This window comes from Salmo salar, chromosome ssa26 (assembly GCF_905237065.1).
Source record: "Salmo salar chromosome ssa26, Ssal_v3.1, whole genome shotgun sequence".
In the NCBI taxonomy this organism is placed as follows: Eukaryota; Metazoa; Chordata; class Actinopteri; order Salmoniformes; family Salmonidae; genus Salmo; species Salmo salar.
In genome coordinates, this window is record NC_059467.1 from 21,782,501 (window position 1) to 21,804,615 (window position 22,115).

Genomic DNA, 22,115 nt, shown 5'->3' on the forward strand with positions numbered 1-22,115 from the left:
GTGGGTGGGTGGATGGATGGATGGATGGATGGACAGACAGACGGGGGGTTGGTGGGTGGGTGGATGGATGGATGGACGGACAGACGGGGGGTTGGTGGGTGGGTGGATGGACGGACGGACGGACAGACGGGGGGTTGGTGGGTGTTGCTCCATTTCATGTTGACTCTGTTCATCTGCAGTCAGAGGGCAACCAGGGATTGAGACGGTGGAAAGACTAATGAAGATGGGTCATGTGGAGAGATGGAGAAAAGGAAGGGTGCTGATGAAAGAGACTGTCCTTTCCTCAAACTCTGTAAGACACTGCGTACCTGTATATGCATTGGGCCCGTTGGCAATCTGCATTGCTCAATGAAGCATCAGTGTAGCATCGCTCAGCATAGACACTATACACATACTGTATAGGGTCTAGTTCAGTCACATTCAGTCTGGGTCTACATTGGCATCCATCACTTAGTTTGAGCCCATTAGCGACTCGCTGGAGGAGAGTGGTAGAGAGCCTGTGAGACTCGGCCTGGTCTAACTCCGTTTCTCACTCAGGACAAAGCTGCTTTTAAACTACTTTTAATTCCCAGGGTGACTGTGACACTTCTGGAGAGCCCTCTGGAAAGTCTATTATAGCTGGTCCAGACAGGGGGACCAGTTTTAGCTCCCCAGAGTAGGAGCAGTAACAGAGGTAACCTACCCCTCTGAGGAGATGGGGACGGACTACTACTTTAGAGAACTGTTAGAGGCTGTTAAGTCTCTTCCCTCAGAGGGCCCAGTGGTGCTTCCATGTTGCTGTTCTAATCCCGTTCTGTATATCCTCCTGCTCTACTCTTAGAAAGTGCCGAGGAGTGGAGAGGTGAGAGAAGGGAGAGCGGAGAGCTATAAATAGATCCAGGAGTTGATCTCATTAGCCTTTGGTCTCCCCGGCCTATCATCATGACTGAACTCACCTGAGAGTTGGCCCGCTCAGCTCTCTGTCATGTGATAGGAGAGGAAATTAAGTGCAACCCAGGGGAAGGAATGGGAGCCATGAATAATGAACAAGTTCATCAGGATGGCTTTCATGGCTTCTGGTCTAAGAGGTACAGTACCGTCGCCATGGATATAGTGACCAGAACCCTTCTACTCCTTCTATCCACACACAGTGCAGAACTCACTGTAGTGCCCTTACTTGCCGGTACCACTGTCAGCATTGTTGCCCTCTTGTGTGCAATAATGTTAACCTTTTAAAATGTTTTTGGAACGTTGAATACTCCAGGCCACAATGACAAGTGATCAAACTGTGACACTGTTAGTGTATTTTAAAACACTCTGGTTCCACTGGCATTGCTGTGACTCACTCCTGCATTCATATTATCCCTCATGTTTATTCATCAACACACATTCATTCTGTTGAACCCAGAAGCATGTATAGCGTTACGTGTGTGTGTGTGTGTGTGTGTGTGTGTGTGTGTGTGTGTGTGTGTGTGTGTGTGTGTGTGTGTGTGTGTGTGCGCGCGCAGTCCTGCGTGGTACACTCTCCATGCATGTCTACACACACAATGCCATTTGTGCCAGCGCTATAATTTCCCTGTTGCTGTGGGACGTGGCGGGCTGCTCCATGGTAATGCAGAGAGGAGCCTCGGCCTCGTCTCAGATTAGATTTAGCGCTCCCTCACAGAGACCTGAGCAATCATCCAGCCTGCCCTGCCACTGATGGGGCCAGTTCCCTGGTGTCAGAGCCTGATGTCCTCTCTCTCTCTCTCTCTGTCTCTCTCTCTCTGTCTCTCTCTCTCTGAGCAGGGCAACGTGTTACTGGCTCAGGTTTAATGAAATAGAATTCCAGACCTGTCAAAGTTGGAGCTTGCCCACCAGGCTGCATGAGAACATACACATTTGAATAGATTATCTCTGCACAGGGTGGATATGATGGCAATGAGGGTGACCTTTCATGTCCACAAGAATGAACAAGTGATGCAGAGTGGCTAGACTGACTTGCAAAAGACAGATTTGTAAGGCAGTTTGGGAATATTATCACAATACTTACTGTAGGTGTCATTGCGATGTTCACAATTAATATGTACAGTGCATTCGGAAAGTATTCAGACCCCTTGACTCTTTCCACATTTTGTTACGTTACTGCCTTATTCTAGAATTTATTAAATTGTATTTTTTCCTCATCATTCCTAACACAATAACCCTTAATGACTAAGCAAAAACAGGTTTTTATACATTTTTGAACATTTATTAAAAATGAAACACTGATAGACCCTTTACTCAGTACTTTGTTGAAGCACCTTTGTCTTGTTTTTTTAATTTACAGATAGCCAGGGGCACAGTACAACACTCATACGTCATTTACAAATTAATCATTTGTGTTTATTGAGTCCGCCAGATCAGAAGCAGTAGGGATGACCAGGGATGTTTTCTTGATAAGTGTGTGAATTAGACCATTTTCCTGTCCTGCTAAGCATTCAAAATGTAATGAGTACTTTTTGGTGTCAGGGAAAAGGTCAAGAGTAAAAAGTACATTATTTTCTTCAGGGATGTAGTGGAGTAAAAGTTGTCCAAGATATAAATAGTAAAGTACACATACCCCCAAAAATGACTTTAGTACTTTCAAGTATTTTCACTTTAGTACTTTACACCACTTTCTGGAGGTATGTCAGAGTGACCATTGGGTTCTTTGTCACCTTCCTTACCAAGGCCCTTCTCCTCCGATTGCTCAGTTCGGCCGGGTGGCCAGCTCTAGGAAGACTCTTGGTGGCTCTAAACTTCTTCCATTTTTAAGAATGATGGAGGCCACTGTGTTCTTGGATCTTCAATGCTGCAGACATTTTTTGGTACCCTTCCCCGGATCTGTGCCTCGACACAATCCTGTCTTGGAGCTCTACGGACAATTCCTTTGACCTCAAGGCTTGGTTTTTGCTCTGACATGTACTGTCAACTGTGGGACCTTTATATAGACAGGTGTGTGTGTGTGTGTGTGTGTGCCTTTCCAAATCATGTCCAATCAATTGAATTTACCACAGGGGGACTCCATTCAAGTAGAAACATCTCAAGGATGATCAATGGAAACAGGATGCACCTGAGCTCAATTTCGAGTCTCCTAGCAAAGGGTCTGAATAATTATGTAAATAAGTTATTTCTGTTTTTAATTTCAGAAATGTGCAAAAATGTCAAACCTGTTTTCACTTTGTCATTATGGAGTGTTGTGTGTGTGTGGATTGAGGAAAAATATTAATTGAATCCATTTTAGAATAAGGCTGTAATGTAACAAAATGTTGAAAAAGTCAAGGGGTCTGAATACTTTCCAAATGCACTGTATTGCAGTTTGTTTTTGTTTAAATTTGATGTTCCAAACATATTCCTCACTATATTTCCGCTGCAGAGAGACGAGAGAGCATGAGAAAATTGTTTTGATCACTCATGGAAATAAAAGTGCTGAAAACATGTTGGCTCACTATTGAAAAAGACGGAGAACAAGCTATAGGATGACATACTGTAGTATTGTCACAGGCACAGCTGACCAGCGCCAGCTAATGCTACCTACCTACCTACCGAGTTAAAGTATCGATATAATATTGCAATATGTAACTGTATGGATTTTTCCTCTTACTATTGGTCGGTGACTTGATATGGTTGCTACTGCGAGCGAGGGAGTGTTTTTGCGTTAGATGTGTGGCTGTGATTATATAAAGGACTCTTCGGGCCGACTCCTTTAGATTTTATGCACCATGCTTGTTATGTCGAAGGTTCTTTGAAAGTCCCTACTTCAGGCATTCCTTTTCTCTTTTTGATTTTAATGAAAAACATGTGCAAATCTCAGACAGAATGGCACAGCAAGAGAAGAAAAAAAGTCTGTTCCTCTTCAGATACTGCTGTTTTGAAGCTCCAGTCTCTCGTAAAGTAGGCCAATGGCGTGGTGGGGAGTGTTTGTGTAGTGGGGGGTGGTAGTCTTTGTAGGGTAAGATTATGGTATAGTCTTCGTACTGTCGGCCAGGGGAGGATAGCTAGTCTGTGTAGGATTTTGATTCTATTTAGATAATTTTGTAAACTGTAGTCACTTGGCAAAGTAGAGCTGTTTAGCAGACCCATTCTGAGCCTGTGAGGCCACATGAAATGAACCCTGCCCCCCCCCCCCCCCTTCTCCAGCTGAATTTCAGAAATGGTTGTTAGTGACTAAGTCTAGTCCACATGAACATTCCAGACAGACTCTCCTTACTATATTACCTGCCCATTTAATATCAGTCACCACCACTGGGCTGGGTAGAGCTGATTCCCATTTTGAAGGGGCTGTGTGCTGGGATCTGTCTGCCAGGTGTGGTGATGCTGGTGTAATCTCTCGTGGACAGAGGGTTTTCGTTGTTGATTATTTGGATGAATCAAGATTGGGTGAAGGTGGTGCTTAAACTGGTGCGTTGATTTTCAAACCTGTGTTTGGATGATAAACGGTTTCCACTAGATTCCACAGCCACAAACTCAAAAATTCATAAAAACAAAAATGGCCTTTCTGGCCATTTTATAAACCACAGATGAAATTAGCGGAAGGGAGGGGTTTGGCCGAGAGTTTCCGTTTGCGAGGGAGGTGACTTCGCTGCCTTCCTTTGCACAAAGGTAATCACAATTGTTAACGGCATTCCCCCCCAGAAGTTAAACAAGAAATGACAAACTTTCGCAATATAATTTTACTTAGTTGTGGCGTGGCGAGGTGGTTGTGTGTGTGTAGTGGTCCGGCACTTCTCAATGGAACTGGTTTAGTTGGTGACATGTCTCCTTTGGACCTGTGTGTAGGTGTTTGCGTGGGTGCTAATGTTTGTTGGGTGGTAGTGTGTGTGTGTGTGTGTGTGTGTGTGTGTGTGTGTGTGTGTGTGTGTGCGCGCGCACAGAGGGCAGGCGAGTCCTTTTTACTGCAGCTTGTTAACTCGCTGATGCACAGGCCCAGTTAATGGGGCGCCTCAGCAGAAGTGGCCCTGCATCTTTTCCTACTGCCTAGAGTAAATATTAGCTTTCCTCTGGCCACCATGCTCCATCCTCATGTCTATTCTCCTGTCTGAAACACTTCATCCTCACTGGGTTCACAAGCTGAGTGAAAAACACCATTTTATTTTCCCTGTTTGGAGGAAGTCTTTTTAGTGTGTTCTTCTTAGAGCGTCTCACTACTGCATGGACATGAAAAAGTTCAGCCTCAATAACAGAACGTCAGATGCAGACTCCACTTGCAAGAGGAGTATCATTTGTTTTCATGCTTGAAAAGCCAGTGCACTGAATGTTTATTTTTCAGATATTGCAAAGATGGTTCGCTGTCATGCTGTGACATGAAAGTTATGATTCGATTTTTGGAGCTCTAGGAGTAGTTATTCCGTTCTTTTTCTTATCAACAAGCACATTAAAAACAAAGGAATGGAAACCAAGCCATGTTTCTTAGTTATTTAATTCATAGTAGCAGCATGAAGCCATATGTCTGTCTTTTCTGGCTCTTACGCTGAAACAGTGTGGGGGAACCGATGCCATTTACTTTTTTTCTTTCATTTTTTTTCTCAACCCCTTCACACATGTACGTACATTTTCGGTCTATTATTTAAACATTGCACCTCAGGACTCGACAGGCTAAAATTGCATGTTCATTTTGAACAGCGATAGCTTTCCATTCTCATATCTGTGCTGCACGCTACCTCTGTTCCCAAGGCGAACGACTGTCCAGCGTTTCTATAACATTTGTCTTGCTTAATTGGGTCCTGGGGAGTGTGACTTAATTAAAAGCTTAAATGATATTCCCTCCTAGTGAGCACTAGGATGAGTTTTTCCTGTGGCTACTGAGTTACACTCCACCAGCTCTCCTCTGTTCATAGAAAATCTGTTTTCTCCTTGGTGATTTGAAGTGTTTAACAGGGACTTGATGGCAACTCCATTGAATTGTGATCTCTGTCTAACCATTTCAACTGTCAAAAAGACTGCTCCTTTTTAAAAGGCCTTTTAGATGTAAGTTTTTGATTGAGGCCATTGATGTGTGGCTTTATAAAACTCTCTTACATCCTCTCTGATTCACCTTATAGAATGAAACTCTTTCACTCCATGAGGATATTTATCCAGTGAATGTATCATGAACCTCCAAGGACAGTTCTTCAGTGTGCCAAAACATCTCAATAGACCAGCTATTATTCTCAATACTGTTCAATTTCAGACTCGCGCTGAATGTTAACACTCGATACAACAGTCATCTGGTCAAGATAAACAACTTTTGTGGGTTGCACAGGTAACTCACTATACTGGCCTAACATTAAACGGAAATATTTAGTGTGTCTTCTACCAATTCTCCATTAGGGTATGCAGGCTGCATATCAATATATTGATGTACTACAACAACAAATTGAAACAAATCATGTTTTGTTACAGCCCTATTCACCATGAGGCCTGCTGAAAGGTAGTGTTGATAGTTGGAGTACTCAGCTCTGAAATAGACTGGACCATCTCTCCTTAAGTACAGATGGCCACATTAATCTGTGATGCATTGCTTGGTCATGGAATATTCTAAACACGGTCTTGTATAAACTTTAATTTACAATCCAAAATGGTAAATAAGGTTTGAGCTCTCTGTCAAAGGACCAGTCAACTTTAATCTTTGACCTTTACTCACCCCCTAACTATAATGCCCCTGAAAACACTACGCACTTCAACATTGAAGGACGATGTATTGGGGCAGTGTCAGTTACTTAAAACTTGTGTTGAGTCAAGGGGAAACTATACATAAGGGCAATGTACTGTCCAGTGTTCCAAAGCACAACACAAATCACATCAACTTTTATTGGTCACATACACATGGTTAGCAGATGTTAATGTGAGTGTAGCGAAATGCTTGTGCTTCTAGTTCCGACCGTGCAGTAATATCTAACAAGTAATTTAACAATTCCACAACAACTACCTTTATATACACACACACAAGTAAAGGAATTAATAAGAATATGTACATTATAAATATATGGATGAGCAATGGCCATGCGGTATAGGCAAGATGCAGTAGATGGTATAGAGTACTGTATGTATGTATGTATGTATGTATGTATGTATGTATGTATGTATGTAAACATTATATGAAGTGGCATTGTTTAAAGTGACTTGTGAAACATTTATTACATCCAATTTTTAATTATTAAAGTGGCTACAGATTTGAGTTAGTATGTTGGCAGCAGCCACTCAATGTTAGTGATGGCTGTTTAACAGTCTGATGGCCTTGAGATAGAAGCTGTTTTTCAGTCTCTCGGTCCCCGCTTTGATGCACCTGTACTGACCTCGCCTTCTGGATGATAGCGGTGTGAACAGGCAGTGGCTCGGGTGGTTGCTGTCCTTGATGATCTTTTTGGCCTTCCTGTGACATTTGGTGGTGTAGATGTCCTTGAGGGCAGGTAGTTTGCCCCTGGTGACGCATTGTGCAGACCTCACTACCCTCTGGAGAGCCTTACGGTTGTGGGCGGAGCAGTTGCCGTACCAGGCAGTGATACAGCCCGACAGGATGCTCTTGATTGTGCATTTGTAAAAGTTTGAGTGTTTTCGGTGATAAGCCAAATTTCTTCAGCAGCCTTCTGAAGTTGAAGAGGCGCTGTTGCGCCTTCTTCACAACACTGTCTGTGTGGGTGGACCATTTCAGTTTGTCCGTGATGTGTACACCAAGGAACTTAACTTTCCACCTTCTCTGCTACTGTCCCGTGGCTAGGGGGGTGCTCCCTCTGCTGTTTCCTGAAGTCCACGATCATCCTTTGTTTTGTTGATGTTGACTGTGAGGTTATTTTCCTGACACCACACTCCGAGGGCCCTCACCTTCTCCCTGTAGGCAGACTCGCCGTTGTTGGTAATCAAGCCTACCACTGTAGATTCGTCTACAAACTTGATGATTGAGTTGGAGGCGTGCATGGCCACCGTGTCATGGGTGAACAGGGAGTACAGGGGAGGGCTGAGAACACAACCTTGTGGGGCCCCAGTGTTGCTTATCAGCGGGGTGGAGATGTTGTTTCGTACCCTCACCACCTGGGGGCGGCCCGTCAAAGTCCACTGGTGATGTAGAAGTGTCCCATCTGCTGAGTTGTCAGGTGCTCGGCCGTATTGATCTGGCTGTAATTGATTATGATAGTCTGAAGATAAGGCTTCTGTTAAACCGTGGCTGGGCTTTTGCCGGGCCCTGTAATTGCATATGCATGCCGTCCCTGTGCTTATCTCTTTGCTTTCTCCCTGCACCATACAGCTCTGTCAGCTTAAAGACCTCGGCAGCACGCCGAGTTATACCTCCAAGGACACTCCTCATCAACATCAGAGACTGACAGCCTCTGCAGCAGTTGTGCTACAACACTGTAAACTTTTTACACACCGATCCACTCCATAAACTACACTGGTGCTCTTGCTGCTGGGGGTAAAGGGATGTCCTGTCCTCCACTTAAACTTAAATAAACCCAGTGGGTTTGGTCACACGACATGCTAACAGATTGGGTACGTGTGTGTGTGGCTGCCAGTGGGCTCCCACCCTCATCCCCAAACCATTGACCACCACTAATCACAACACATCGGAACACTTATGGTTTACCCGCAACTATACACACAACAGTTACTAAATACTTTGGCCAGAGTTTAGTTTTTGTTTGGTTGCTGCGGTTATTGTCATTAAAATGGCAACTTTTTATCACCCAAGTCTTATCTAAACCAGTTGTTCTTGTCAGCGCTATTAAATCCATTACTGTAAGCTGTTTTCAGAACAACACAGGCAGGCAGTTTACTGTGCTGAGAGTGATAAGCCCTGTCAGACAGTGCAGAGAGGAATTTGGTATCTTGTCCGGAATGGGCTGGTATGTGGATAAATGAGTGTGCTGTAGAGGGCCGTATGTGTTTATGAAACCTTATAGTTTATCTGGCAGGAGGACGGCTGCAGTGGTTTGGTGCTGCCTGGCCTCTCCAGGTGCTGCCGGAGTGAAGGAGAAGTTCTGTCAAAGTTTTATGTCACATGCGCCGAATACAACAGTGAAACGCTTACTTACAAGCCCTTAACAAACAATGCTTTAAGAAGTGAAGAATAAAAATACGTGTTAAGTAAAACATTTAATTTAAAAGTAACAAATAATTAAACGGCAGCAGTAAAATAACAAGCAAGGCTATATACAAGGGTACCGGTACAGAGTCACTGTCCGGGGGCACCGGTTAGTCGAGGTAATTGAGGTAATATGTACATGTAGATAGAGTTAAAGTGACTATGCATAGATTATAAACCGAGAGTAGCAGCAGCGTAAAAGAGTGGTCTGGGTAGCCCATTGATTAGCTGTAAAAAGAACAAAATGCATGTCCGCTCACTGTGTATGGCTCCCAAACCATTGCTTTATCTCCGGTAATACATTCATGTTTTGACTGGCAAGCTCATCTAAATTAAAGTTTGCCTGTCTGGGTTTTGGTGAATGGAGGGAGGTATGTATTTATTTGTATAATCTGGAATAAATTTAATCTGGTTAGATTTGGTTGTTTGTGATAATCTGGAGTTTTCTTCCGGATTAGAGCACCCCAAAGACAGACCCACAGGCAACATCTGCACTGAGCTAAAGGCTAGAGCTGCCGCTTTCAGGGAGCGGGAATCTTATAAGAAATCCCGCTATGCCCTCCGACAAACCATCAAACATGCAAAGCATCAATACAGGACCAAGATTGAATTGTACAACATGGCTCTGATGCTCGTCAGATGTGGCAGGGCTTGCAAACTGTTACAGACTACAAAGGGAAGCACAGCCGAGAGCTGCCCGGTGACACGAGCCTACCAGATGAGCGAAACTACTTCTATGCTCGCTTCGAGGCAAATAACACTGAAACATGCATGAGAGCACCAGCTGTTCTGGACGCTGTGTGATCACTCTCTCTGCACCCGATGTGAGTAAGACCTTTTAAACAGGTCAACATTCACAAGCATGCGAGCATGCGCTGACCAACTGGTAAGTGTCTTCACTGAGTCCGAAACTGTAATACCAACATGTTTTAAGCAGACCACCACTGCCTGTGCCCAAGAACACTAAGGTAACCTGCCTAAATGACTACCGACCTGTAGCACTCACGTCTGTAGCCATGAAGTGCTTTGAAAGGCTGGTCATGGCTCAAATAAACACCGTTATCCCAGAAACCCTAGACCCACTCCAATTTGCATACCGCCCCAACAGATCCACATATGATGCAATCTCTATTGCACCCCACACTGCCCTTTCCCACCTGGACAAAAGGAACACCTATGTGAGAATGCTATTCATTGACTACAGCTCAGCGTTCAATATCATAGTGCCCTCAAAGCTCATCAATAAGCTAAGGACCCTGGGACTAAACACCTCCCTCTGCAACTGGATCCTGGACTTCTTGACGGGCCGCCCCCAGGTGGTAAGGGTAGGTAACAACACATCTGCCACGCTTATCCTCAACACGGGCCCCTCAGGGGTGCGTGCTCAGTCCCCTCCTGTACTCTCTGCTCACTCATGACTGCACAGCCAGGCACGACTCCAACACCATCATTAAGTTTGCAGATGACACAACAGTGGTAGGCCTGATCACCGACAATGACGAGACAGCCTATAGGGAGGAGGTCAGAGACCTGGCCGTGTGGTGCCAGGACAACAACCTCCCTCAGTGTGATCAAGACAAAGGAGATGATCGTGGACTACAGGAAAAATAGGACCGAGCACGCCCCCATTCTCATCGATGGGGCTGCAGTGGAGCAGGTTGAGAGCTTCAAGTTCCTTGTTGTCCACATCACCAACAAACTAACATGGTCCAAGCACACCAAGACAGTCGTGAAAAGGGCACGACAAACCTATTCTCCCTTAGGAGACTGAAAAGATTTGGAATGGGTCCTCAGATCCTCAAAAGGTTCTACAGCTGCACCATTGAGAGTATCCTGACTGGTTGCATCACTGCCTGGCATGGCAACTGCTCGGCCTTCAACCGCAAAGCACTACAGAGCGTAGTGCGAACGGACCTGTACATCACTGGGGCCAAGCTCCCTGCCATCCAGGACCTCTATACCAGGCGGTGTGAGAGGAAGGCCCTACAAATTGTCAATGACTTCAGCCACCCTAGTCATAGACTGTTCTCTCTGCTACCGCACGGCAAGCGGTACCAGAGTGCCATGTCTACGTCCGAGAGGCTTCTAAACAGCTTCTACCCCCAAGCCATAAGACTCCTGAACACCTAATGAAATGGCTACCCAGACTATTTGCATTGCCCCTGCACATTGACTCTCTACCGGTACCCCCTGTATATAGTCTCACTATTGTTATTTTACTGCTGCTCTTTAATTACTTGTTGCTTTTATTTCTTATTCTTATCCGTGTTTTTAAAAACTCCATTGTTGGTTTGGGGCTCGTAAGTAAGCATTTCATTAAGGTCTAGACCTGTTGTATTTGGCACATGTGACTAATACATTTGATTAACAACCCACTTGAGCAGACTGGAAGGAGAGCGTAAGAAGTAAAGACGAAAGGATGGTGGAGGAGAGAGAGAAATCCTCCGGAAAGAGATGACAGAAAAGAGGAACCAACAATGAGTAGGATTAGCAGAAGGTGTATTATTCTGGCAGACTGAATGGCAGAACAGACCCATCTGCCGTGTGTGGGCATATGGGCCCGGCTTGGCCCAGCCCGCCTGACCATTATTAAGGGAAACTGACTGTTAGCACCAGCTGCCAGCCCAGTGCAGCGTGGCCTGGCTCTCTCTCTGCCCCCTCCACCACCTCCCTCAGCCCCGGCCCTCAGAGCAGCAGCTGAGACAGGGTGTGGCTCCCAAGACATTCTCTAAACCTGGAGCAGACGTTTATATTCCAGCGCAGAATGTAAATAAGGTGGGAAATCATTTCTGGGAGATGTTGTTTTTAACTTGTTCCTCTACTGGCAAGTATGTATTTCAATGTTTAAGTTTATTATAAAATAATTTTAAGTGGTTAAATCTGGGTGGTTTCTAGAAAAATCATCCATTGGCTGAACTCTGTACTAATCGAATGATTCTATTGCGCTTCACTTGGGAAATGAATGTAAAAAATGGAGGCTGTGAATCACTTTAGATTTGTTGAGTCAAACACATTGTTCCAGTTTCATGCCTGTCTTTACTCTTTCCACATCTGCAGCTCTATAGCCATTGGCGCAGCTCTAATCACCAAAGGTATTCCCTCCCTGAGCTCATAACTCCTTCTGGAATAGAGAACCTTTCACTTCACTTTGTTCCCATTATGCCCGCCTCTCCAATTTCTCTCCAGACGCTGTTGGGCTTTTTGTAACACCTAATTGTGTCTACAGTCTGAAGACGCCACACCTTGTGATAAGTGCATTCCCACAAGGTAAACTTGGCAGGGCTCGAGTAGAACGAACAAACAACCCAACAAACATGCAGTTATTTCGGAGCCTGTTGCTCTGCATCCCAATGAGGCTGATGGATTAGCGCTCCGCTCCAGTAATGGGCTGAGAGGAGGAGTGCCAGAAGTCCCATTCTGCTTTTATTAGTGGCTCGCTGCTTCTCACATTTGTAATGGCGTCTGAGCCGGCTGTTTTCCACATTTTCCTTCCTTATCTAAACTTCTTTGGTGTGCAACTGCAGTAAAGGGCCTGCTTCCCCACAAACGACTAGTTAAAGTTTACCACCGGAACGTGCACGCCAGATTAGATGGACGACAATAAGGCTCATATGTTTGGTTTACAAATGCATACACAGGGCTAAAATAACCCAGGGGGCTAGGCTTTTAGTTGTGGTGGATTGGGTTTATGTTTGTGAGAGTGTGTTTGTGAGTCCGTTCGTAAGTTTACGCGTCTTTCCAAGAGTGCGGTGTATTCTTGATGGATGTGTGTGCGCGCTCTGCTTGGTCTCGCTCCGAGAGCGGAGTCCTCTCTGACTTCTACTGAAGGGTCAGGGGTCGTCTTTGAGCTAATTGGGTTCGCCTCGCTCTGGTCATGACATTCTGGGGTCACACTGCTTTCAAATGTCAGGCTCCAGCCGTGTTCCATGCCAGCCAGGCCTGAGAGCAGCAGAGCATCAATGCCACAGCCTCTCTACCCGTTCAGCCATCTCTGCAGAAGCACTTCAAATGCCGAGGACAGTCCGGGTGGAGTGAAGAGCGGAAACATCTTCTCAGAACCATTCATGAATTCACCTTTTGTATACAATGACCGTACATTTCTCACATCCCAACTAAAGTCAGCGGTGAGTGTTATAGAATTTTTATAGGGTTTTTAAGCTCTGCAGTTAAGACGTTGTATTCAGTGAACTCACTTCTGATGTAGCGGAGGAGATAGCTGGGGTCTTTCTGAATGGTGGATGATCTGGAAAGGGCTGTAACATTCCGCTGCATCAGTAGCTCTGTGATGTAGGACAGTGTGGCGTGATAAAGGGTGTTTGAAGGTAATCACAGACCGGCCATAGTGTTCGGCAGCAGTCAGTCAGAGACTACGCATGGCAGAAGCCTAAAACCCCTAATTGATTCCATGGTCATGTTTTGAGTTAACGTTTACTTGATGGCGTGCTGCTGTGCGTTGGCTTCCAAAACATTCCACACTCTTCCAACTCTTGCCTAACAGCAGTGGGGTTTGGCACGAACCGTCAAGACTTCAACCACAACCCATTATCTGATTTTTATCAGTGTCAAACTCTCAGGCTTAAACCATTTCTCAGACCTCGATTGAATTGTAAGGCCGCAGCGCTGGAGAATTCTTAACCGTAATTTCCAGGCTAATGAAGCACTGTAAAGCGAATGGGCGATCTTAAGCAGCAATCACTTTAGCTGAATCAATCCTGGCTGCTTTGTTCACGCGTCCCTTTTACTTGGTGTTGATGTGATTTAAGAGCTGCCTTAATGGACCCTGCGGCTCTCTGTTGAAGCCATATCTACATATCTCCCTCCACCTCCCTCAAGTCTTTGATCGAAGCCCACCCTCTCAGGCTGTTATCTAGGCTCACACACAATGGGGCCCTCAGCGCTCCAGGTCTTCTTCCCTTCTTTATTTGGCTTCCTCTCTCCCTATCTCTTCCCTCTCCATCTCTGGACGGGACAATGGGCTCTGTGGAGCCGCTCATGCTTTTGTGATGTCAGCATTTTATTCCGTTTTCATCCCGCTCTCTCATGGGTTCATGCTCTGTTCTTATTCACACACACACACACACACACACACTCTTCCCCTCTCCCCATCTCTTTTTGGTGTTGGTGGTGGTGGGTCGGGCTCTGGGAGGCATCTCATTGTGAATCATGTAATCTGCTTTTTCTGGGTTATTGCCTCTCTATTTTCCGCTGGCTGTGTTCTGAGATGGGGGATATTGTGTTGACCTGCTTGGAGCCGGCCTGTTTGCCGGACTGTTTGCTGGGATTTAAATGGGAGCAAGAGAGGCTGAACCCCCCAGAGTGGAGGAAGGGTGTTCTATTTCCCCTCTCCACTGCAGCGTCTAAACTGTACTGTACTGACGCTGCCAGCCAAGACAAAACGGCACAGTTACTATGTGGCCTGAAATACCCCAACCTAAATGGTCAACTTGGTAATATTAGGGCCATACTGTAGCTGGGTCATGCTTGGCCTATTTATTCAGAATAGTCCTTCCTAGCCATGTCCCAGCCCTAGGCTTTGTCACAGCTGGACATATTGTACTATTTATTATTACATAGCCTGCCAAGATTCAGTCTGAAGTCATTCTTTGGTTTTCTAAAGCAGTGCCCTCATTTGGTGTAGACCTGTTATGATCCACCTACAGCACTGTTAACGCTGTAGACCTGTTATGATCCACCTACAGTACTGTTAACGCTGTAGACCTGTTATGATCCACCTACAGTACTGTTAACGCTGTAGACCTGTTATGATCCACCTACAGTAGTGTGTTAATGCTGTAGACCTGTTATGATCCACCTACAGTAGTGTGTTAATGCTGTAGACCTGTTATGATCCACCTACAGTAATGTGTTAATGCTGTAGACCTGTTATGATCCACCTACAGTAGTGTGTTAATGCTGTAGACCTGTTATGATCCACCTACAGTAATGTGTTAATGCTGTAGACATGACACGTCTAACTGGCAGGCTTTAGCTAGCTACAGTGATTTATACACTTCCATTCTCTCTAATGAAATCATTAATTGGCCATTCAGAACCCATCAGAGTGCCATTAGGTTGAGCTCTGCTCCTTCACAAGGTCTGGCTGGGCGGTTCAGCACTCTCTCAACTGCGCTCTCTCTCTGAACATTAAACCTTTTTCATTTTTGATTGCTGAGGGCCTCGTTTAGTCTTTCTGGTCCGGTCTGACAGTGCTCTAACTTCACACTTCCTGGCTCTGTGCTCTGTCATTCTTAGCTGGGGAGGGATGCCCAGCCACACCGCCAGACTACCGTCTGCCATCACAGACTGCTCTGTCACTAGGAAAGGTGCAGGGTGCATACGGCAGGCTGACTCATCCACACTGTGTGTGTGTGTGTGTGTGTGTGTGTGTGTGTGTGTGTGTGTGTGTGTGTGTGTGTGTGTGTGTGTGTGTGTGTGTGTGTGTGTACACATATATTTAGCCCAGGACTAGAGGTGTTACTGTGTGATATTGATGATCTCCGTATCCGCAAGGACTGGACTGAGAGCGGAGGATTATGGGACAGACGTGGCCTGTTTAACCAGGTCTCTGTGTTAGTGCACGTGTGTCTAAGATAAAGTGTCTATACACACTGTGTCCCAGCCCATCTTACTCAGTGAGGTCACGGCCCAGGCAGCAGCTGTGATCCTGCAGGTGACCTTGTTTCAACCAGGGTCCCACAGCGCTCCACTGCCCTCTGTCAGGTCGTTAGAGCAGCTCGTTCTCAATTAGTGTAGCTGTAATGCTGTGTTGTTAGGCCCTGCTGGAGTACACCAGGTAAGAGACTGTTCCACATGTGCCTCCCTCACTGGGTACTGTACTGTACAGGATCAGCCTGATATCATTTCTCTATGCTATTTTCCAACTGTGTGCTTTCTCCTTGACTTCTGTTCTGAACTAGTCCATGACTTCTGTTCTGAACTAGTCCATGACTTCTGTTCTGAACTAGTCCATGACTTCTGTTCTGAACTAGTCCATGACTTCTGTTCTGAACTAGTCCATGACTTCTGTTCTGAACTAGTCCATGCACTTGTGGCAAGAAACTTCTCTACATTGTGGCACTTCCTTTTTTCAACATTGTCTGAGCTTTCTAGAGATGTTGTCAATGTGGGTCAGGTAGTTTCCTACTGACATTGGGCTCTGAGAGCAGCTGAAGTGTGCATGTATGGGTGTTTTGTGTTACAGTAACTCAGGGTGTGTTTACTGAAGTTGAAGTTCAGTTTATTAACATTGGACTTGAAAAATCTCGTAACACACTCAGAAGTGGTTATGTCTCCAACACTACCCCCAGAGAAAGTTTTCACATGATTCCCCTTAGGAAAATGTGGTGCAGGACTTTTGACAGGCAACATTTGAATTTACCGGGCATTTGAGAAATTTACTGGACCCATATGCATTGGGTGCGAAACCGGATTAAGGCGTCCACCCACGGTGCTCAGAATGACAGAAATTACATTTAGATTATGGTAATTCATATTAACAGAACATGCAAATCTAGAATTCAATGATGTGCTGTCCTTCTTACCGAATTCTGATGTTCACTTTGAACATGTTAGAATAACTGTCCATTTACTTTTCCTCAGCCAACAAGACGAGTAACGAACAGCAAAATCACTAGCCTATGTCAATCTACTATAGTAGAGAAGTTTAGGCTACCCATTCTGTTGGTCAGCTTGTCGAGAAAGAAATAGCCTATTCCAAACGGACTCTGGGACAGTTGTGGGACGATGGATTCCAAATGCATAAAACCAGTAGGCCTAGGCTACATGAAACAAATGTTAAAAAGCAATGAGTGTGATGCAACAGATCAAAACGTTTAGCTTAATGTTAATAACATATTATTTCTTCACATTATAAGCACAGCAATGCGCACAAGGCAGTAGGCTACGCAAAAATGTTCATTCCATAATGCAATTAGTGGGAAAACACCATTGTCAAAAGGACACTGAACATGCGAGTGGTTTCATGTAAAAATATCCATTAGAAATGTGCGAGGCGATCTAATAGGCTACTTTTGAAGCAAGGTAAGACATGCCTGATATGTATTAGAACTTTCAGGTTTCAAATAAGTATATGTTTTCAAAATGCATATTTCCTCCAGCTCATTGCAAAGTGGTGTGTGTGATGGTCTGATGAAGCCTGTCTTTTGTGATGCCGCGTTCAAGACAACTTGAAAATAAAAAAACGAGGCATTTTTTTGAACGGTCATCCAACACGCAATTCCAAAATCACTGACGTCATGATTTGACCTGGTATTTTTCAGAGTTCCCAGCTGTATTGAAAGCACCACAAGACAGCAGCAGCAGCGCTTGCGCTGTCCTGACAGATTTTCCACTCAAAGGCTCTATCTGTATGCTATATGGGTGGGATGATAAATAAGAAGCATAACGAATAAAATGTACATGAACCAATTTAATTCCACTAAATTATACGAAGTAACCTATAGACCGATTTTTATTTTTATTTTTTTATTTTTGTAATATTTTTTTAATATTTTTTTTTATTAATTTATTAATTTTGTTTATTTGTTTATTTTTATTTTTTATTTATTTTTTTAAAATGTAAACATGACCAGTCAAATGTTTTTACATGGACTGGTATTTCCATAAATAAATAGGCCCGAAAGCATTCTTTTGTTATGGGATTTCTTCTTATTCTACCTGCGCCAATTTTATTTATTGACTTATCTATTTTTGATAGGACAAAAGCCGGCTATTACTGGATAACGGAAACCTTGTCCTGGAGGTAGTTTAAGAAACATCCCTTAAAGAGATTTTAATCTAGATTTGTGTCTTGACAATTTTGAGCTACACAAGTATCTCTCCTGGACCTAGTTTGTGTCGTGGAAGTAGTGTAAAGAGGCCCCTTGCAAATGGAATGTCTTATCTCCCTAACATGTAGTGATGCTGATACACTGATGCTTTTTCAGTGACGCTGGGATTAATGACTGTGTTTGTGTGTGTCTGCAAGTATTGGGTGATAATATTAATAATCCTATGTGTCTGTCTGCAGGTATTGGGTGATAGGATTATTAATATTATGTGTATGTGTCTGTCTGCAGGTATTGGGTGATAATATTAATAATCCTATGTGTATGTCTGCAGGTATTTGGTGACATCTATCACTTCCGGCACCGTTCTGTGGAGAAGAGGTCTCTGTCGGATCACCGAGGGACGCACGTCCATCTACAAAAAGAGCCTCAGGTAAGATACTTTGGGAGGAGGTGTGAGTGTGTGTAGATGATGTTGGGTGGGTGGGTGAGTGTATCAAAGCAGATGAGGAGGTACAGAGTGAGTGTGCAGCTAGAGAGGGTGGATGGATGCGAGTGTGCAGCTGGAGAGGGTGGAGGGATGTGAGTGTGCAGCTGGAGAGGGTGGAGGGATGTGAGTGTGCAGCTGGAGAGGGTGGAGGGATGTGAGTGTGCAGCTGGAGAGGGTGGAGGGATGTGAGTGTAGTTTTATCAATAACATGACTTCACCAGCTGCAACAGAGGGTGGGGGTTGGATTGGGCTTGTTGAAAGAGGATTAATTAATCTAGGGTCATACTGTAATGCACCTCCCATTAACAACACAGGCAGTGTGAGAGAGGTGAGAGGTGATGGAGGGCAGTATGTGAAAGAGGTTGAGTCACTGTAATGTAGCTAGGTTGGATGGGTTAATTTATATTCCATAACATGACTGGTGGAGCCGCAGGTACTTCACCACCTGTGGAGCGGCCATTAGGCAGGCAGCGGGGGTGAGGGTCGACGCAGAGGGGACCACGGTGAGCTAACAACCACAGGGCAGAGTGCCAGAGACCTGAGCTCTCATTTATCACCCACTTTTAATGGATGTCTCTGACACCCTACAGCATCTGCCCGATCCGTTTCCTTTCCCTGCTTTACGTTAGGGCTGGGAGATGAGAACATCCTGAACATGTTACTCACATACACACGTATACCGTGCTTGGCTATACTGTGGTGTCTAATGACCCCATTCTCAAAACACCTCTGAATAGATTAGGTTTCCAGTTTAATTTCTAATGCCTGTCTTCTGATGATTTCTCTTCCACTCCTAGTGTGTGTGTGTGTGTGTGGTGGATGTTTGAGTGATGGGGCCCTGTTTAAAAGGTCTGTGATTTCGTGTGGCTGGTGCTGTGTGTAGTTCACTCTGTGGTCTCCTGGTCTCACGTTTCCCTCTGTAGCTCTTTGGGCTCTGGCTGTGTTTCCATGGCTGTGAAAGGCGAGCGTTTGAACCGTGGCACAATGAATGTCCTGCCATCTGCAGCAGCCGCTCAGAACTTCACTGTTTGTCACTCAGCGCAGCTCAGGTCCAGATGGGAAGATCAGAGAGAGAGGGCTTGTAACACAAACCCACAAACTGATGTCCAGGGAACTAACAAACTGACATTCCCTGGGAACCCACAATTGAAAATCCCCTGTAAATATAGGGTGTCATGGGAAGTCCATTGTGTGTTAAGGGAAGGACTAAGTGCTACTGCAGTCTGCCAGGGGACACCTCCCCTACCCAGCCCTGTTCCTGCCGACTGTAGAGAACCCATGTTTTCGTTTCCCAGCGTTATGGGAGGTCATTCAGCCAGCGAACTGTGGCCAAGTCTTGCCGCTGTTTGTCTTGAGCAGGTGCACGGTGGGAAAAGCGTTGTGTGGCCTGTCTCCTCTTACCCTTAGCAGCACAGCACCAAAACAACACTGTTCCCGCCTCAACCCCACTCCCCACCCCTCCGCTCACCACTCAACTGACGGGATTTCCTCTCTAGCCGCCAATCCATTTCCTGTTGTTGAATTCCTTTTCTCCCAGAGCACCTCAGAGAAAGGGGAGCCTCCTCTGCTCAGGTCAGGTCAGGTCAGCCCTGTGGCCCACAGCAGTCACACTGGGAGATGGATCCCAAACAAAAGCAGCAATAAACCCTGCTCAAAGACTCTCACATTACTGTGGACTAAACGGCCAGGGACTCTGCCAAAACTCAGTCTGGCTGACAGACCCCGCTGATCGGGGAGCTAATGCCTGGGCTTGGCCCGGCTGCTCATTCACATCTAATGGTGATGCATTGCTCTAATATTGTAAGACCATTGATATAGTGAAATTGTGTTAGTTAGGCCTAAATGATATACCCATAGAAATGCCTTCAGTATTACCACAAGTTATTCCTGGTCAGGCCATGTGGTCAGGGAAAACCCCTGGACCTAATAATTATACAATCCATACAGCTACCTTTACTACAGCCATGCTCTGCCATGGTAATAGTACTCTAGCTGTGGTTGTTGCTTTGGTGTGGGCCAAAGGTTGTATTTTGTTTTGGTTGTGTTCATGTTTGTATATGGAGGGGAAGAGAGCAGGAAGGAAGGCACAGAGACCTGTCTGCTCAGTATCTGCTGGACAGCAGCGTTTAACCAAGCAGCCGGGGTCCTGTATGTGAATGGTCTGGAGCGAGGAGAAAAGCCGTCTCAGATAGCTGGCATCCGGACCCATTTATAATGGAGATCTTATCTGTTAACTGCTAGCTGGTTCCCTCTGTTCTGTTCCACCTCACTCAGTCTGTTTAAGAATTCCCGGAGACTCCCTCTCTGGCTTGCTCCGATTTTTCCCTTTTCAAACATTTGCTTAATTATCTCTGTTTGCGATAGGGAAACTTTGGCAAAGGCCTTTTCATTTAAGTGTAATGAACATTGGAAACATCTGTCTGTCTTGACTGAGGATTAGATGGGAATCTGTGGTAAACTAAAAACTCAGACAAAGTTGACTGCTCTTGTCTTATTGTGTTGATTTTAAATCCATTCATTCAAAATGTTTATTCACTCCCTGTCTCACATGAAATACTTTTATTAAAATGTTCTCAGTGTCAAGACTAAAACAAGCCCCATTAATGCTGTTTCTGGGGGTGATCCGTTAGGCTAATTGAAGAGAGCAGTCATATGGAAAGGATTGGTTGCTCCATGTGAGGTTTAGCCTACCCATCCTCTATGCAGTCAGGCGATACTGATAACCCTGTGCATCTTGAGAGGGGATTTAGTTACTCTGGGACGCTCTCTGTCATGGCTGACCTGTTTTAATCAATAACCTCAGAGATACTGACCCCCTCCCCCAGGCTGATGCTGTCTGAGCTTAGCAGGCTGTTCATTAACAATCCAAAACCTCAATTTCTAATCTCATCTCCCCTCGTTGAACTGGATGGAGGTTTTCCATCTGGAACATCAAGGTAACAAACTATCAACAGTGTTCTTTCTGGTTGTATTGTGGTTGGCAGAGTTCGTGATGGCAATGACAGGCTCCATTGGCCAAATGCAGAGTGTAAACAGTGTTGCCCTGAGTTACCATAGAGACTGTTTTCATGCAAAGTGAGGTTCCTCCCTAATGTGCTTCGTGTGTTCTCAGTACACACACCACATAGTGAGCCCAGTACCAGCAGCTAATCTGCATGCCTGACTGAGTGTGCTTGAGCTGTGATTAAGGGGTCTTGTAGCAGGCCTTGTTAATGCCTTGTTTGCAGGAGAACGAGCCCAGACTGTGGAACGGTGCAATTAAAAGGGTCCTCTCCCTCCCTCTTTTGGCCCTCTCACACTCTGCATGGCTGACCTAGCCTCATTCTGTGGCCGCCAGTAAATCGCAGAGTAAGAGACTTAACAGTCAGGGAACAACCATGTTGCTTCTGGCCATGCCATATCACTGTTTCCTTTTTCAACTTTTCAACTTTTGTTTTTGATGACCCCGGTCGTCATTGTTCTGTGTGGAGCTGGTGAGTGTAAAGCTGATGACTGGTCTGTGGGGAGCTGGTGAGTGTAAAGCTGATGACTGGTCTGTGGGGAGCTGGTGAGTGTAAAGCTGATGACTGGTCTGTGGGGAGCTGGTGAGTGTAAAGCTGATGACTGGTCTGTGGGGAGCTGGTGAGTGTAAAGCTGATGACTGGTCTGTGGGGAGCTGGTGAGTGTAAAGCTGATGACTGGTCTGTGGGGAGCTGGTGAGTGTAAAGCTGATGACTGGTCTGTGGGGAGCTGGTGAGTGTAAAGCTGATGACTGGTCTGTGGGGAGCTGGTGAGTGTAAAGCTGATGACTGGTCTGTGGGGGAGC

The 22,115-nt window shown here is 45.3% G+C and overlaps 1 protein-coding gene across 2 annotated transcripts in view; it reads left to right on the forward strand.

Annotated features, from left to right (window-relative positions):
- Positions 1 to 22,115, forward strand: part of LOC106587394 (furin-1) — a 97,189-nt gene that overhangs the window by 40,733 nt on the left and 34,341 nt on the right. For both annotated transcript variants that reach the window (XM_014175750.2, XM_014175751.2), the window contains exon 3: positions 18,155 to 18,253. In XM_014175750.2, coding sequence (XP_014031225.2) covers positions 18,155 to 18,253 — 99 coding nt within the window. The remainder of the gene's footprint in view (positions 1 to 18,154; positions 18,254 to 22,115) is intronic.